We start from the raw sequence: 17,862 nt of genomic DNA, 5'->3' as shown, positions 1-17,862 counted from the left end.
TTCTTGCTAAGCCTTTAGTACAGCACCTGAATCAAATGGGGGAGGGGCAGCACAGCTGCTGCTATAACCTGGGCGTCCTTAAGAAGCGAATACTAGGAGCTTTGCTCTCTCCGGTAACAAGGAGTGAGCTGGCCGACACCAGCCCACCTCTTGATCGTTTTCCTCACCCACGCTTTCAATCAGGGAGATTTTTTTTAGGAGTAACAGGGTCAAGTTTAGCATCAAAAGCCTTAAAGTGTCTTGCTGGAGCCAGAGCCGCGGGAAAGGGTGTGACCTCAGTCCCGGCTCCCTTACCTGGTGCCAAAGACATTTACCTCGTCTGGGCCAAGCCAACGCTTCCAGCCCTGGGCATGCCCCTGGTGAATACAGCGCAGCCAGGGGCCAGGCGTGCTGCACCAAGCCCCCGAGCTACAGGACCAGCTCTGGGCGTGCTGCTTAGGGCAGTTCCATTTCCATCCTAATTTGCCAATTTGCAAAAGGTGTCAGTATTCCGGGTGCTCGACCTGAGCCAGGCAGCAGCCGGGCTGGGGATTTCACACCCTGGGGCCCTGGGAGCGAAGCAAGCAGGGAAGGTTTGGTTTAATTGTCCCGCAGCGCGGTGACCGTGTCAGTCCCCATGTCCACAGGTGGCTGCCCCAGTTTTCCGTGCTCCTTGCTCACCCCTATGCTCCTGGGAGGGTTAGGAACACCTGCTCCTCCACGCCACAGTCACTTCTGCCAGGGTTGTAGCAGAACACCCATGCCCCATCTGGCCGCACCCCCATTAACGACAGCAGCCAGGCCTAGCGAAACAAGAGTGGCACCCACCTTGAGTTTTCTGACATTTATTGAGAGCCGATGGCAGTAAATGCAGTCAGTCAAGCATACCACTGCCACATGCCTGACAAAAAATTACAGTAGGAGTCAGTCCATCGCAGGGGACCAGAAGGACATATACACACACTGTACAACCTGGTGCTTTAGGAATTGTCTGTACCATGGAATTTTTTTTGGTTGGAGTTAATTCCCAACAATAAAAATAACATTTGTCTCTTTTACAATTAAGGTTGATAAGGTTTTTTTTTTTTTCCTTTAAATATTTGTTGCCAGACTTTTTATAGGAGCAAACGTCTTCAAAGCACCACGAGCCATTTAATATTCAGAATAGTCATAATAATATAGGTGGAACCGAAGCACAGAAGAGCAGGGAAAAGCACCAAGATGCATAGCTTTGACAGAATGGGAATACAATACAGATTCCATAACTTAATCATAAAAAATATATATATATGTATATCTCCATCATGTAGAACTTTATGGATTTTGTTAAGATACATTTTTTTTCTTTACAACAGATAGTTCTAGGCTTTTTTTTAAAGAAATTTCAAAGTTGTGCCAAACACATCTGGATCAGCAAACACAATGGGAGAAAAAGAGAGAGAGAGAGCAGTTTGTACTTCTCAGAAAAAAATTACATCAACACGTTGTTTTGAAACCACAAGCAAAATGCATTCATCAGAAGTCAAGCGATAAACCAGACTCCAAATCCTGTTTATACATGAATATACAGCTGTGTATTCTCAAGAATACGCACACACACACACACACACACACACACATTCACACACAAAAAAAGAAAAAAAACAACCCTGAAGACACCTAAGAAAAATAAAACAACCTCCAGATCCGAGTTAACAAAAACCTTCATGAAACAAGGCACATCCTTTGAGTTTCTTAAACTGTGTAAAAATAAAGGAAGAACACTGAATTCCAACAGAAAAACAAACCGAAAGCTGTTTGCACAGACCTTCTAACGAGATAAAAGGTATCTTATGCTTGTGCTACTCTTAATATGATCTTGCCACAAAGACATAGAGCTTATTGTAATCTAATAGATTTTTCTCAAGCTAAAATCCAGTTCTCTTGATTTTTTTAAAAACTTTTATTATATAATTGATACTATTTTTAATATTTTAAATATATATTTGTTAAAGTTTATTCCTTTTTTTTTAATTTCTGGGGGAAAATATCTGTCTTAAATCTTTTTTTCCCAATAAATTAATACTTCTTTATATAGCTTATTATTTCTTCATCCCTTATCGCCCTCCAGAGAAAGAGTTTTTGTTCCCCAACTAGGAAGTGTTCGTAACACTTCACTGCAGTAGGGCATTGTCCTAAATACAGGCCTCGCTCAGCCATGTCCTCCTCTAATCTGCTTGCTTCGGCTAAGGCCCTCTTCCCTCTGCAATGAGCTCAGCGCATGTAAGAAACCTACTGGGATACAGAGCGCGCTAACAACCCTCTTGGACAGGAGGCTCAAGCCAGAAGCGAAGGAGCTGAACCCATGGGCTGGTCTGTATTCCCCTAGCCCAATTTTGGGTCCCCAAGGTCATTGGTTTGACAAAGGAGCAAATGTATCGGGATGTGGCAGGGGAAATCACTGGCACTTGCAGGAAGCAGGGAAGCCGATCCCAGCCCCCTCACTCACACATGGCCCCGCTGACATCCATGGGCCCAGGCCTGCGAGTAACACCTACCTACCTGGGTACAGGCTGCAGGATGGGCGGCCTCGGAACTGGAGCCCTTGTAGACGGGAAATGCTGGTCTGGCAAGAGTTTGGAGGAAAAGCCCTGACAACACATCAGCTGCTCGGCCTCGTCCCTGCTGGCCAACCCCAGGCATTGATGCTTGAGCCCAACTAACAGCTCCACGGCGGCTCGTTCTGCTCCGGTTGTCACCCCTGCTTGTTCAGACGCAGCAAGAGGCAGGGGGGAGGGAGACAGGTTATAGAAATGGGGCAGGACATTGAGGCTTTAGAAACCGATGAACAATTTGGGATTTCTCAGACATGCCCCCCCCAGTCCCTTGGGCCAGCATCGCAGCGCATGGCTCACCAGCCCCTTGGAAACTTGAAAAGGGACTGGACATTCTAGGGGAAATCCAGCAGAACCAGAGTTAGCATAACTAATGGCCACACACACATCGGCAGGGACATTCAAGCTCCTGCTTCAGGGCTGTAGCCAAATGCTGATGGGTAGGGCTGGTCTCCATGGCACCGCGGTGCAAGCCAGAGGGGTGGGAATGGTTGAGAACTCTAATCGCCCCCCGTAGACCCGCTGGCACGAACTAAAAGGTACACAGTGCATCGTAACGTAACGGCCACCCTGGGTCAGACCAGTGGTCCATCCAGCCCAGTGTCCTGTCTTCTGGCAGTGGCCGGCACCAGATGGTTCAGAGGGAATGAAGAGAACAAGGCAATTATCGAGTGAGCCATCCCCTGCTGTCCAGCCATCGAAGGACCAATCCTCCATGAACTGATCTAATTCTTTTTGGAAGCCAGTTATACTTTGGCTTCACCACACCCCCTGGCAACGAGTTCCACAAGTTAACTGTGCGTTGTGAAGAAGTACTTCCTTCTGTTTGTATTAAACCTGCTGCCTATTCATTTCAGCTCTACAATTCATGGCGGTGCCCTGCAGACAAGCCCTAAGAGACCAGGAGGAGGCCTAATGAGAGCGGAGGGGAATTATCCTACATCTGCCACTGCAGCCTTCTTACACCCGCCTCTGCTGCATCTGGAACTGGCCCCTCGCTGAGAAGGGACACTGGGCTAGCTGGAGCCAGTCAGGCACGCCCATGGGCCTGGACTGGAAACTGGCAGCACGTTTCTAGGGCGAGCGGCTCCCGCCCAGGCCTGGGCTCCCCACGGACGGCGGGGTGTTCAGAACACAGCCCGGGGCAGTGGGATTAACCAGCAGGGTCAAGAACTGTCTGTCACACTGAGGCTAACCTGCCCAGGCCGCGTGCTACGGGGTTAGACACGGGTTAGCTACTGTGGCTCTCCAAGGTCACGCTCTGACACAAGCCGGTCTCCCTGAGGGCAGGCAGGGCTGGGGCGCAGGGTGGGGGACCAGTGAGCCCCACGTAACAGAAATGCCGCTGGCACCCCCTGCAGGACTGACTGGGACGAGGAAAGGGATTTGTTCCCTGAGCTCCCTCTGCTCCAGGGGCATTGGCGCTGCCCGGGCAGTGCCCTCTGGGCTGGTGGGGGGAAGGAGGAGCAGTGAGGCCTGACCGGCCAATTGGGAATCCATCACTAGGGACTCCTGGATTGTGCTTGTATGAGGGGGTGCTGTAGTCCCATCCCCCTCCTCGCCACGCAGCTCCCCCGGGTCTGGCCGTGGCGGTTGCCAGCAGAACCGTGCCGCGGCGGAACCCACTGGGCAGAGCACTGGGCGCCCCCATGGCCTGGCTCAGGCTCTCCGGGTCGCTAAGGGGGGGGGCGCCCCAGGCTGGCTTCCCTTTGCTATCGGTGAGTTGGCTGCTGCTGCCCCCAACAGACCCCACAGAGCCACCCTCTCGTATCCCCCGGTAAGACCCCCCCACCCCCTACGGCAGCCCGTGACCAGGCTGACACAGCACCTTGCTACAGATGGAGGAGAGCCCTGCGCTCCGCTCACTAGGCAACGCTCCTCTCTGAGCAGCACAGCTCCTGGGGGCTTGGGCTCTTTGGGGCCTGCAGGGCAGGCCTGGGGGGTCTTGGCCGCTGTGGTTGCGGCAGTGTTTTGAGGGGACAAGCGGTGGGGGACGGAGCAGTGAACTGGGAATGAGCCTGGCCTGTGGCTTGCTGCTGCCCCAGCCCTGCATGCATAGCGCCTGGCTCTGAATACCCACAGCCTGGCGCCCACGGCCCTCAGAGAGCTGACAAGCCCCTAGGCTCCTGCCATCACAGCCCCTTCCCTCCCAGCCCCTGCCCTCCAGCAGCATCTGCAGGAGGGTTCTCTCCCCCGCCCTCCGCCCCCCGCACAACTTTCCGGCTCCTCCTGGCTGAGAGCCCCACTACTGCTCACCCCCTCCACAGCCCAGCTCGCGCCGAATCCCCCGCAGCCCCACTGCTCCGGGGACACCACCCCGTTGGGGCCGAACGCATGCAAGCATCCCTTTCACTGGAGACCGCCCTCCGGGGCCCCCAGCCTGCTGCCACGGGCTTCCACAGAGCACAACCAGGCCCCTGACGGCCAGCGAGCCTGGGACTGGCTGTCGCTCCAACAGAGGAGCGGGGTGAGGATGGGCATTAAAGGCTGAATAGTCCAAGTCAAGGACAAAGTCTTTGGAAGCCAAGTGGCTGAGTGGAGAAAGGGGCAAGGTGATGGGGCTGTGCTCAGATTTCCAACAGCCCTTTCTGTGCAGTGAAAGCCACCCGGGCCCCACCTCCCCGGGCAGCCGCCAGGAGCCGCCCCCAGCAGGGAGTGGCATGTGGGAGGGAGGGGGCTATTTTCTATATTTTTCTTTTCTTGTCATAACACTGTCTCGAGCATGCAAACCTACAAAACTTTCTCACGGTGCCGGCACACAGCGCTGCTCCCCCGGCAAGACGGCCCCCAAAATAACCAGAACACAGAAAAAATAATAATTTTTAAAAAATGAAAGAGCTAATTGGTCAAACCGGACTTGTCACCAGAACAACGTCTCACGGTCACAGCTTCTCAGCACCAGGAAAGAACAAACAAACACCTTCCGAATAAAACAAAGCATGCAGCTAACCGAACGCCAGCGGGCAAGCGCCCACCCTGGCACCCACAGCGGGCGGCCCCGGCCCACCACTCCTAGCGTCTCCCAACATCAGCAGACGGGGGCATGGGAACGCAGACGGCGGCACACGGGATAATGGCAGTGCTCAGTCGAGAAACGATAGCAACACGGCGTCACCAGAACGAGAGTCTAACCCAAACCGAACGGGGAGGAAAGCAGACGGATTGGGCCACGTTTGGCTACACACAGAACTGTCACATCTGGGAGTCCGGTGAGAGAGAGGACGATTGGGTCAAACTAAAAAGGTGGAAGTTCAGCTACACGGCACAACCGGAACAGAACCGTTCTCGCTGGATTTCGGGTTTGGCCTGGAGAGGCGAGTCAGGGGACGAGCCCCACTCCACTGCCTTCTCGGCCTGGCAGTTGGGTTTAGACGGCATTATGGGCGCCTTTATCCCACGGTCGCTTGCTACTTCGGTAGGAAAAAAAACATAACAGGGCTTTTTGTTTTTTTGCTTCTGCAAACCCACTCCCGCCAAAAGCCTGCCCCGAGCGCCGCGGGCTGTGTGAGCACAATCCTGAGGTAATCTTTTCTTCTTTGTGCAAACCCCGAAGGATGGGCTGTTCGCCGAGGGGGGGCAGGCTGTACAAGGGGCAGGGAGGGGGGCTGGGAGTCGGTGGATCGTTGTGCCCTTGTACCCACGGTAAATCCTGAGGTTAGCTGGGGTTCTCCTCGGGCCTCATTCCAGCATGGCGTCCAGCTGGTCGGCCAGGTCGTCGAACATGCTGCCGATGTCGTCCAGAATGCTGACTGTGCTCTTCGCTTCTGCGGCAGAGCTGCGGGTGCAGAGAGCGTCCGTTAGCATCAGTGGGGCTGGGCTGCGCCCCACAGGACCCGTGGCTGAGGTGGGTCTCCCCCGGAGGGCAGAGGCAGCGGGCACGTGGGGGCGGGAGGGGTGTCACACTGAGCAGTGGAGTAACTTTCCACCCAAGCTGCAGGGAGGGGACCCAGTCCCTCAGAGCCCAGCAAGCCCCTCCACCCCCACAGCCCCTGACAAAGTAACTTCCCTCCTGTCCCCCCATCTGTACAGTTCTGCTCCCCAAGCACTCCGCATCCTGCCCAGGGCGCCCCTCAAGCCTGTGTCCCACCCCAACTCTCCTCCGTAAGGCCCCCCTCAAGCCTGGATCTCCCCAAGAACCCCCCAGTACTGCCCCCCATGCCTGTGTCCCTCTTCCAGCTCCCCTTGGGTCCCCCTCGGAACTGAGCCTCCTTCCCGGGGGGGAACGAGGAGCTGGAGCTGCAAGGCAGAGCTGGGCTCTGTCCCCCCTCCTAGCTGTGGGGCAGTTGGGGGTCTCACCAGCTCCACGAGGAGGGGGCCATGGAGCAGCCCCCAGAAGCATTGTCCTTCAAAAGCTGAAAGGGGGGTAACCTGGGGAGGGGGGCAGGAGTTTGTATCTATTAGCGCATACGTCCTTAAAGAACCTGGAACTGACCCCAGGAGTCCTGCCGGCTTGTCGGCATGGGAGCTTTTCCAGTGATACCAGCAGAACTCTACCGGTACAGCTAAACCCCGATGGTTATCCTGGGATAACCCTAACCCTTGTCGACACTAGAAACACTACAGCTGTGCCGCTACCCTCGATGGGAGGGTCCGCCTCCCCGAGAGGCCGGAGCTAGGTCAACCTAGCGCTGTCGTCACAGGGACTTGGATTTTTCCACTCCCCTACCCCCAGTGACGCTGCTTGGCCGATCCTAAGAGTAGGTTTTCTCAGCTTAGTTTAAATCAGGGGTCGGCAACGTTTGGCATGCGGCTCGCCAGGGTAAGCACCCTGGCGGGTCGGGCCAGTTTATTTACCTGCTGACGTGGCATGTTCGGCCGATCGCGGCCCCCACTCGCCGCGGTTCGCCGTCCCGGGCCAATGGGGGCGGCGAGAAGCGGCACGGGCAAGGGATGTGCTGGCCGCGGCTTCCCACCACCCCCATTGGCCCGGGACGGCGAACCGCGGCGAGTGGGGGCCGCGATCGGCCGAACCTGCCGCGTCAGCAGGTAAATAAACTGGCCCGGCCCGCCAGGGTGCTTACCCTGGCGAGCCGCGTGCCAAACGTTGCCGACCCCTGGTTTAAATCATTTCCCGAGCAACATAAGCTAAACTGGAAATAGGGCCTCTTGCACCAGAATAAGAGCGTCCACACAGGGAGTTATAGCTGCAGGGCTCTGAATTCACACCCCACCTTATTCCGCTATCACTTCCCTAGGTGCACATGCCCTGCGTCTCATCATTCCTTCACGGCCTAGCAATCAGCTGAGTGTGCATCCCCATCCCCTCTGGGAGCAGGGCCATGTAGAAGATAACAGCCTTCTACTGCTACCGGTTATTTGTTAGCTTACATGGCCGAGCCCTGCTGACGACCCCGTGGAGGGTCAAGACGGTTTAAAAAACCTAGGGAATTACCTAAAAACCCCTCCTTTACAAGCACGTGAAGGGCTGCACAGCTAAGCACCGGCGGTACCTGAATTAAGGTTGTCTGCACTAAGCGCCGTCACACTGAGCTCTGTAGAAGGGAGCCTCTGCCCTGAGGAACGTAGAAAGACTGACCCAGCAGCGACCAGACTCACCGGGAGACCCGCAGGAATGGGGACAGCTGAGCCTTGTCTACACTAGGTGAGAAGGGACTTTTTCCAATGGAGCTAGCCTGGCTCAGCAAACAGCCCCCACCTGACACCGACAGGGAGTACCATATCCCTGAAGCATGAGGAGCAACAGCCCTTGCACCCACGGACTCTTTCCTAATTGCCCTGCTGGACTCTCAACCCGGACACTGTCCAGCAGCAGTGAGTCCCAAAGGTCGGTGCCCCTCACAACCAAGGCACAGCCCCGTGCGCACATGCATGAGGGAGCAGGATCCTTACTCTGCTGCCTGCCCGTCCTCCTGCTTGATCTTCTCCTCCACGGCCTGCAGGGCAGCCGCCAGCGAGGCGCTGGTCTCCTCCAGCTTCTGGTGTGCCGTCTCGGGGCTGGCGCTCTCCGTCGAGGGCCCGGCGATGGAGGAGCGCGGCGGCTTGACGGGCACCTGCTGGGGCTGCCCGCCGGGCGACAAGGGCTTGGCGGGGCTCGAGCAGAGCGAAGGCGGTGTGCTTGAAGGCTTGATCGTGGTGGTGAGCTGCTTGGCAGGGGATGGGGTGGGCGTGGAGCCCGCGCTCACTGACTGGATGGCGGCGTGGGGTTTGGGGGGCTTGGGTGCCGTCGGGGGCGGTGGGGGCTTGGGCGACACCGGGGGTGGGGTGCCGTGGACTCGCTTCACCTCTGCAGGAGAGACGAGAGGAGAGGGGCTGTGAGGGTCATAGCCATTGCTGTTAACACGGGGAGGCTGGGATCGGGGGGGGGGGTCACCTCTGCCCTGGGTGAGAGGGGCTGGGTTCGGGGGGGGGGTCACCCCTGCCCTGGGTGAGAGGGGCTGGGATCGGGGGGGGGGGAGGTCGCCCCTGCTCTGGGTGAGAGGGTCTGGGTGTGGGGGGGTCACCCCTGCCCTGGGTGAGAGGGGCTGGGATCAGGGGTCACCCCTGCCCTGTGGGGGGGCACACTAATGGGAGCCAGCATCAGGCCTTTGGGAGGCTTCCCCACAGTCAGCAGCAGAGCCGGGAACAGAACCCAGGAGTCCTGGTCCCCCCCTCAAGGCCGGCCCTCCCCACAATTAACCTCAATATAAAACCCAGCCACCTCAGGGGCTAATGCATTTTTTCAATACAATCCAGATAAAGCAGCAGGCAGGCAGCGGCAGAGCCACCCTGACTCAGCTGGGGCGGGGGGGCAGGGCCGCCACAGGCCCCGGGGCCCCACACCTCCAGGAGACGGGCGCTGGGGATCCCAGGGGGAGCCGGGAGAGAACGGGACACCCCCAAACAGCGCTAGGCCAGCCGCCAAGCTCAGCGCAACGCGTGCCCTGGGGAAGCTCTTCCCCACGGGCCTGGATGAGCACAGGGTCGGGGAGCCGCCCGCCCTGAAGATCACGCTGCCAGGCAGGGGTACGGCCCAGAGGGGCTCCCGCTATGCCCAGGGCGCTGGAGCACGAGGCACTTGGACGGGCAGAGACCTGGGGCCCTACAGCTGGAATGATGCTTCCAGGCCCGTTACAGACAGCGCTGTGCCTGTAACGCCCACAGCGCTGTGCCTGTAACGCCCACCTGATGGGTGGGTTGTAAAACCCGGCAAGTGGCCTCTCGAAAGGCTCCCAGAGAGCACTCCTCCCACGCCGGGGGGAAGGGAACGTCAAACCACCCCTAGCTGGAGGGTTAGCAGCAGAGCATTAAAACCCACCCGCCAATGGAGGCTCACCGCACGCATCCACCCAGCCTTTAAACACTTCCCCAGCTCCAGCCCACACCCGGGCCCTGGGCAAGGATTATTTCGCTGGGCTGTCGCCCAATGGGCCCTGGCGTTCTGCCTGCAGATCAGCCCTGCGTTAGGAAGAGCCAGAATCCACGACCCGCAGCCATGGACACCAGGGCTGCAGAACTAGTTCTGTTAGCTCTCCTCCCTGGACGCTGGTCGATCCGCCTGTAACCCAGCGTGGGGCTCGTCCCCTCTGCAGACTAGTTAGTGCCACCAGCTCGCAGGACCAGGCCACAGAGCAGTGGTGGGCAACCTGTGGCCACCACTTCCCGCAGCTCCCATTGGCCGGGAAGGGCAAACCGCAGCCACTGGGAGCTGCGGGCGGCCGTGTGAATGTCTGGTGGCCCGCCAGCAGATTACCTTGACGGGCCACAGGTTGCCCCACCGCCCCCACTGCCATAGAAGCTTGTACTCTTAGCTCCAGAGCTCCTACAGTCGGTCCCCATACGTGCCACTCTAGGACTTTGTCGGGGACTCCAGTGAATGTGCCGCTCCCCTCCCACGAGCCTGAGGAATTATGGGGCCTGGCTAATTGCTGGGACAAGCCTCCTAACGCCGCACAGCATTCCAGCGGCTGTTCTAGAGGGGTCTTTTCACTGCCCACTCACCCAATGGGGCGATGTGCAGCAGCTGCTGGCCAGGACCCGGGACCCGGCCCAGCTGCGCAGGATGGGGTGTGGGGGAGGCAGTGCATCCAATGGAGGCTGGCTGGAGGCAGGATGCACGTGAGACTGGCAGCTCTCTGGGGCAGGACTGTCTTTTGTTCTGTCTGTACAGCACCTGGTGCCACGGGGCCCTGGGCCACGAGAGGGCTCCTCGGTGCTACCACAATTCAAGCCATAAACAACAGCGGGCAAGGCTGGAATGGACCTGATCTCTCACTGTTCTGCCCCAGCTGAAGGGATCCCACTCCACCCCGCGGTGCTCCTGGCACATCCCTGTGGGGCAGCGCTCACCGAGCACAGGCTCACGCTACAGAGGGAGGCCCAGAGAGGCTCTGCCGGGCAGCAGGAGGGCAGGCGGGGGCAGAGAAGACGTCCTGTCCCAGCTGCCAGCCGCCATGAGAAAAGGCTTCCCTCAGCGCCAGCCATGAGGATCGCCCCTCGTCAAGCCGTGCGGAGGGAGCCCGGCCCGGTGCTGGGAGAACTGCCGGAGATGGAGATGGGCTGCAGAGCTACCCGCCGCAGGCAATGGGGATTAAACCCGAAACGCCCTCAGCAGACGCTTGGCTGGCACGGAGCCTCCCGTCCCCTCGCAGTGAGCACGAGGCAGGGCCCTGCGCCTGCACCAGCCGGCGTTTGCCTGAGCGCTCTCCCAGGCAAGAGCGACCTGACTCTGACCCCGCTTAGCTTGTGGGCTCTCAGGAGCAGACCCTGCGTCCCTCCAGACTCCTGCCAGCTCCCTCGGCAGGACACCACCTACCTGGGCTGCCGGGGCTGGGGATCGGTGCCTTTTTGGAAGTGGGTGTGGGCGGCCCGGGGACCTTCTGTGCTTGTGGGGTTAACACGGGCTTGGGAGAGACCGGCGGCTTGAAGGGCTTTTTGGGCTCCCCGCCCACAGCCTGCGGCACATGCTCCAGCCTGTCCTGCCTGTCGCCTGCGGCAGGGCCCTGCAGGGGCGTCTCTGCACCGCTCATCTCAGACGCCGGCCTCCGCTTGATGGTGCCGGTGCCGTTCTGGTAGACGGAGAGGGGGGCCGGCTCCAGCCCCTGCTCCTTGTCTTTGGACTTGGGCCGTCGCTTGACTGTGTCCGACTCGGTCAGGATGAACTTGACGCTGTCCTGCTGGCTCTGCTTGGCCCGGATCCTCCTCTTGAGTGTGGCGCTGGCCTCCACCTTGGCCAGGTCCCCGTGCCGGTGAGCAGGCGACAGCCCGTCCCCTGCCTCGCCCTTGGCCAGCCCCATCTGCCGGGGCCGCTGCTTGATGGTCAGGTTCCCATCCTCGGCGAAGGGGATGTTCTCGGACGAGCTGTTCTGGGGGGAGCCCCCGTGCTCCGCCCGCAGCCGCTCCACCGGGCCACCGTCCTTGCCCGTGTCCGACCTGATGCTGTCGGAGCGCTCCCTGCGGGCAGCCGCGATGAGGCCGGTCACGGGGCCGCTGATGGTCCTGCGCCGGTTCACCACCTCCCCGTCCAGGCCGATGGCGTCTTTGTGCTTCACAGTGGCCAGGACGGCGGCCACGCGGGAATGCTCCGGGCTGGCCAGGTGCATGGCGCCAGCAGGGTGCAGGTAGTAGCCTTCGGGTCCCTTCCCTCCTCCTCCTGGGTGAGGCTTCTGCAGGGCCAACGCCCGGGCGCCCCCGCCAATAGAGGACATCTCCAGCATGGCGGCAATGCTCTTCACGCTGCCCGCGCTGCCTGTGTCCACGCTGCCCCCCACGTCGCTCGCACGCCGCTGCTCCCGGTAACTCTCCTGCCCCTCCTCATCCTCCCCGCCGGGTGCGTCCCCTTCCCCCTCCTTGCTGAAGTCGTCGGCCATGTTGGTGCTGGAGATGGCAGAGCTGGAGCGCTTGGGGGGCGGCGGGGGCGGCCCCTTCTTCTTGGGCCTGACGGCGAAAGACTGGCTGCGGTTGACATTCTTGTCTCCGCCCGACTGGGCCCGCACCGAATGGCTCCTGCCCACCCGCCGCTGGACTGTGGCGTAGGGCCCGGCGTCCGGCACCAGCAGCTCATCCCGTTCCTGCTCGCTGTCGGACATGGCGTAGCGGTTCAGGCTGTGCGCACGCTTCTTCGGCCTGCCCAGCTCCTCCTCTGCCTCCCCGCTCTGCGGCGGCAGGCACAGCACGGGCACCGAGACCGGCAGGACTGGGACTCCTTGTGCCACGGGGCCCGGTGGGTACCCGGCGAGGCTTTCGCCCTCCACGGGCTGCGGCATGACGTAGGCAAAGCCTCTGTGGGTGGGGGACTGAGGCAGGGACCGGGGTGACATGGGGCGGTCAGCCTGCTGGAGGAGCTGCGGCGTGGGCTTGACCTTGGCCGTGGCGTGGGGCACGATGAGCGTCTGGGGCGAGGACGGCCGCGGCTTGGTGGGCGTCTGCGGTGGGGTGAAGCGCCCTCCGGCCGGGGGGAATGACTGCCTGGGCTTGCCTGGCACCGGGGGCACGCTGGCTCTCTTGACGGTGTGCCCGTGCCGCATGGGCCTGACCTCCTTGGGCATACTGGGGGGCCCCTCCTTCACCTCCTCCGTCAGGTACTCCTGGCTCTTGGACATGGCTGCGCTCGGCCCCTTGGGCCCGTCCCCCAGCAGCTCCTGGGAGCTGCTTATGTGCTTGGCCCGGCCGCTCAGGCTGTTCTCATGCACGTGCCTGGAGGAGGGGCCCCGGTAGCCTGCTCCGTCCCGGATATGTGCCACGTGGTTCGCCTGCTTCTCCTGGCCCTCGGGTGCCTCGCCCGTGCCCGTGAGGGCCACCTGCAGTTCGTTGCTCAGCTCGCTGTCCTGGAAGGTGGTCATCTTGGGAGACTGGCACTCGGCGTTCTCCTGCTGGGGGGACTCGATGGCCAGCACGTCCAGAGACTGGGGCGCTTTCTTCTTCAGGGTCCCCGACTCGTACTTGACGTACTCGGCCTTCTGGATTTCTGCCAGCTTCTTCACCGCCAGCATCAGCTTCTTCTGGTGGCCTGAAAGGGGGGGAGGGGACACATGGCACAAGGGGGCATTAACCAATGGGGAGCGACTCGTCCCACCAGCAAACCCACAGGCCCCGGTGCTGGCCCGTGGATAGTGACGCTCGTTCCCCCGGGACGGCTGTCTCGGCCCAACCCAGCCATGCCCACACCCTGAGCGAGCGCTTGTCTCCCACAGAGCATCGGGGGGAGGGGGGGGCCTTGGCAGCTTAACCGGGGCTGTGTATTTTAAGGTGTTTTAACTAAAAGGAGACTGCCAGGTTAGAGACACATTGGGGGGCCCCTGACTGGTGTCAGTCGAGTTCTCTGGAGTTCCACTGGTGACATGAAAGCAGATTTGACCCAGGTGGCCCCCGATGAAGGACTCCTTAGATCATTAAACCAGAAATGATTTCATAGGAACCTAGGGACTGCCCCAGTAGATCAGACCCACGGTCCATCTCCCCCAGTATCCTGTGTCTGGCTGCTTCAGAGTGAGGTGCAGGGTCCCCCGCAGGAGTGGATGTGGGAGAACCTGCCCCCCATACTAGGTCTCATCCTGGTCTCTAACAGGCGGCGTTTGGCTAAAGCCCTGAAGCAGGAGGTTTAATGTCCCTGCCAACAGCTGAGTTAGCATTGGCTACCCCAGCTCTGGCTCTTCCTGTTCTGCACAGACATGTCCGTCCCTTCGGGGTCTCGCCCTTCCCCTTTCCAGCCCTCAGGCACAGCCCCGCTCTGCTGCAGGGAGGGGCTCTCAAAGGGGCCTCAGGGAGTTAGGCACATCAGGCCTACTGATTTAGGCCTGCGCGCCCAACTCCTTTAAAAATCCTTCCCTCCCAGCAGCCCGTTTCCGTCAGCACAGCGCAGGGGTTCTCCTGGAAGCCAGGCTGCCCCCCTAGGTCCTGCAACAGCTGGTTCCCACTGACCCCGACCCCGGGGCTGGATTTGAGCCAACACTTCCAGCCCTTTAACCGTTTTGTTTGTTTCCCGGCTGCGTGGGGACTATTCTTGCTGGGAATCACTGCGTAGCACCCAGCGGCTAGGCAGGGGGAGATCTGGGGTGAAGCAACAACCCCCCTAACTGAAGCAACTGGCGGTTCTGGTGAGCAGGAAGGCAGCCAGCCACGGGGGCCCTTGACAGGAGAATCTCTCCCAGCAGAGGGGAGGCTGATGGGTTTTCTAGCTCCCATCTGAGCTCACAGAGCCGCCATTAGCTGGCTTCTCAATCTCCGGGAGCTATACACGCCCGCTATCTCCAGGCATTGCTCCTTTACGTGCTCCAAGCGCCGTTATGAACCCTGATCTCTCCTCCCCCGCAAACCCACCTCGGCTGCCTTGCTCAGTTTGGTTGTTCTTGGCCTCGGCCGTCCCATCGCCACGCGGGTGCAAAGCGTAGCGATCCGCCCAGAGCCGGCCAGGACCAGAGACCGCGCTCACTACAGATGGCATCGCTACCTTACTTCCTAAACCTGAGGTTACTTGCATGAATATGTCAAAAACCCAGAGACTGACTCAGGGACTTAACCCGCCACCAATTTCCACTAACAACCAACTGCACGTGCTCTCTGCACTGGTGGCTTTAATGTCACCTTTAATGTTAGAGAATCCACCACTTCCCTTGGGAGTTTGCTCCACTGCTTAATCTCCCTCACTCTGCCTTATTTCTAATGGGAATTTGCCTGGCTTCCAGCCACTGGTTCTTGCTCTGCCTTTCTCTGCTAAATTGAAGGCCCTTTAGCAGCCGGTATGTTGTCACTGAGCTGACACTATAACCAAATCACCTCTTGACCGTCCTGCTGTAAGCTAGAGATTGAGCTCTTTGAGTCTCTCGCTGTCCGCCATTCTCTCCGCCCCACCAATCCGTTTTGTGGCTTTTTTCGGCCCCCTCGCCAATTGGTCAACATCCTTTTTAAATTGGGGACGCCTGACCTGGGCTCAGCATGCCAAGATCGGTCCCACCAATGCTGCACACAGGGGTAAAATCACCTCCCTGCTCCCGTGTTTCTCTAGTCAAGCGTCACACCTGCCCGTCTGGCCACGGCATCGCACTGGGTGCTCGCATGGTGTGGCTTGTGCGTTATCTAGGAGCCAGCAGTGTACAATCTGGGGCTTGTCTACATAGGGAAATTGACCCGCATTGCGATAGCGGTGTAAATACACGGCTACACGGCTCTGGGCCAAGTTCCCCCGGGTGCAACTGGGCTGACTTCAATGGGATTGTGCCCAAGCTGCACTGGGATGTCGGCCAAGTCGACAGGGTGCGTGTGGTAACCAAGATACAAGGGCCTCTGTCTGTTTTCCTCCCTCTACAGCAAGGGCCCCATTCTCCAGGTCCCCTGGAGGCACAGCACACATGCTGCAATAGCATCCACCATCCCAGGTCTTCACTGGGCATTCGTGTTCCGACCGGGCACCTCTCGCTGACGCGGGCACCTGGGGCAGGGAAGGAATCAGTCACCGCATGCAGAAATGTCAGGCTGCAAAAGTAACCACAACGGGAGCGGTGAGTCCTGCATGTCACGGCAGCTGCAGGCGGCTCCTGATTCATGGCACCGGGAGCAGTGAAGTCCAGGCACCGGCTCATGGCACACAAGATCCCCGGAGGTCGGGAGGATGCCAGAGCTAAGGAACATCCTTACATGGCCAAGCGGGAAGGTGCTGTGAGCCCTGCAGCTGCTCTAATAGACAGCCTGGCCCTGCTTTGGACGCTGCAGGCTTTGGGTGTGAAGCAAGGTACGGCACACCAGGGGTTAACAGAGCACAGCACAGGGTGGGAGAGGCGAGGCCTAGGTGCACCCCAGGGTGCCACAGCATCCTCTGAGCCTAGCTTCTGGTATGAGAATCCCCTCCCCACCTCGGGGAGCCCTTCCATTCCAGTGCCAATGCCCAGCCCCGCATTACCCAGCTTCGTGATCCCGATCTCCTGCAGATCCTCCCACGTGATGTCCGTGATGAAGTCGATGTTCTCGTAGCCGTTCTCCACCAGGACTTTGTAGTACTGGGCCAGGCCGATCATGGAGAGCCAGAGAGCCAGGTTGGCCTACAGGGGGCAGGAGGCAAAGGGAGAACGGTGCTTTGGCCCGGACCCGACACCATTTAAAGGGACAGCGTGGGGGCAATACCTATGCCATGACCTGGCATTAACACACCCCCCCTTCCCCTGAGGTTACTGCAGCCGAGAGCTTTATAATCTAGCCAATGACGTTCCTGCTCCTGGGGCCCGAGTCTGCTGTGCATCTATGTGCACCAGCACCACGTGCCAGCGTTCAGGTCTGTGCACCCGCCTTGCCCGGCTGCGAACCGCGCCCAAGGTGCCAGGCAGCAGCGAATCGGGCCCCTGGCCTTTCAGGATACCCTGAGCCAAAGCGCACGACAGCAGCGAACTGGGCCCAACTAGCTCAGCCTCACTGCAGGACCCTGCCCGGGCTCCGTTCTCCAGCACATTGTTCAGTCTAGTTCAGGGCTCCCACCCCTTCCCATGGGACAGGACTGCACCACGAGGGGGTTTCCTCAGACTCCGCCTAAACTCTCCCTCTCCTCCTAGTTCCAGCCTCGTGCTCCATCCCCTTCACTTGGAGATGGCTTAGCCCCTGGACTCCCCCTTCCTTAGCATCCCGATCAATCCAGCGCCCCGGAGCCATTTCCCCTGCATTTCTCGGGGTCCCCTCCAGGACAGGGCACCCAGACCTGTGCTCAGGGCTCGGGGGAGATCCAGGCAAAGCTCCTCTCTTGGGTGGACAGCATTCACTGCTTTCTGGGAGAGGACTGGAACCTCTGAATGCGCCGGGAGAGGGCCCTTCCACGCTGCACCAGGACGCTGTCCCAAACAAAACAGGCTGCAACACGGGGACCAAACCCACATGGCAAGGAGACGGGGTCCAGGCCTCACCTATCTCCAGCAGTTAAAGAGCCACAGGCCATCCCAGGGTGGGAGAGGTGAGGTAGGTACACCCTGGGGTGGTTAGTCCGGCGACCCCATGCCCCATAGGGAAACCTGCCAACAGGGCAAAGCTGACAGGCAGGGAGCGAGCTGGGGGAGCCGTACCGGCTTGTACTCCGGAAGCCACTCGGGGATGTTCAGGCTGTTGATCTCCGAGGTGATCTTCTTCCTGTGTCCGGGTTTCGTCACGCCGATGGCGGTGAGGTCCTAGGGCACAGACAGACACCGTCACCTTCACCGCACAAGCAGGGCCTAGCCGTGCGGCGCTGGCAGCCCCCGCAGAAGAGCGCAGGCCGTCAGCCGACGCAGGCCACCTCTCCGTTACAAGGGGCGTGGGAGTAAGCTTGGAAGGGTGAGGTTTTTATTGGTAAATGGCGATTTCACTGTACACCCAAACCCACAACAATACTTCCAGTGAG

At 59.6% G+C, this 17,862-nt stretch overlaps 1 protein-coding gene across 1 annotated transcript in view; it reads right to left on the bottom strand.

Annotated features, from left to right (window-relative positions):
* Nucleotides 1–6,251: 6,251 nt before the first annotated feature.
* CASKIN1 (CASK interacting protein 1) overlaps nt 6,252–17,862 on the bottom strand; it is a 155,298-nt gene continuing 143,687 nt past the window's right edge. The window contains exons 16-21 of the mRNA XM_065412256.1: nt 17,549–17,650; nt 16,405–16,543; nt 11,915–13,518; nt 11,326–11,875; nt 8,424–8,817; nt 6,252–6,348 (exon numbers count right to left, since the gene is read on the bottom strand). Of these exons, the coding sequence (XP_065268328.1) occupies nt 6,252–6,348; nt 8,424–8,817; nt 11,326–11,875; nt 11,915–13,518; nt 16,405–16,543; nt 17,549–17,650 (2,886 nt within the window). The remainder of the gene's footprint in view (nt 6,349–8,423; nt 8,818–11,325; nt 11,876–11,914; nt 13,519–16,404; nt 16,544–17,548; nt 17,651–17,862) is intronic.

This window comes from Emys orbicularis, chromosome 10, assembly GCF_028017835.1.
Source record: "Emys orbicularis isolate rEmyOrb1 chromosome 10, rEmyOrb1.hap1, whole genome shotgun sequence".
Classification (NCBI taxonomy): domain Eukaryota; kingdom Metazoa; phylum Chordata; order Testudines; family Emydidae; genus Emys; species Emys orbicularis.
Note: the sequence above shows the minus strand (reverse complement) of the source record. Positions and strands in the feature narration are given on the sequence as shown.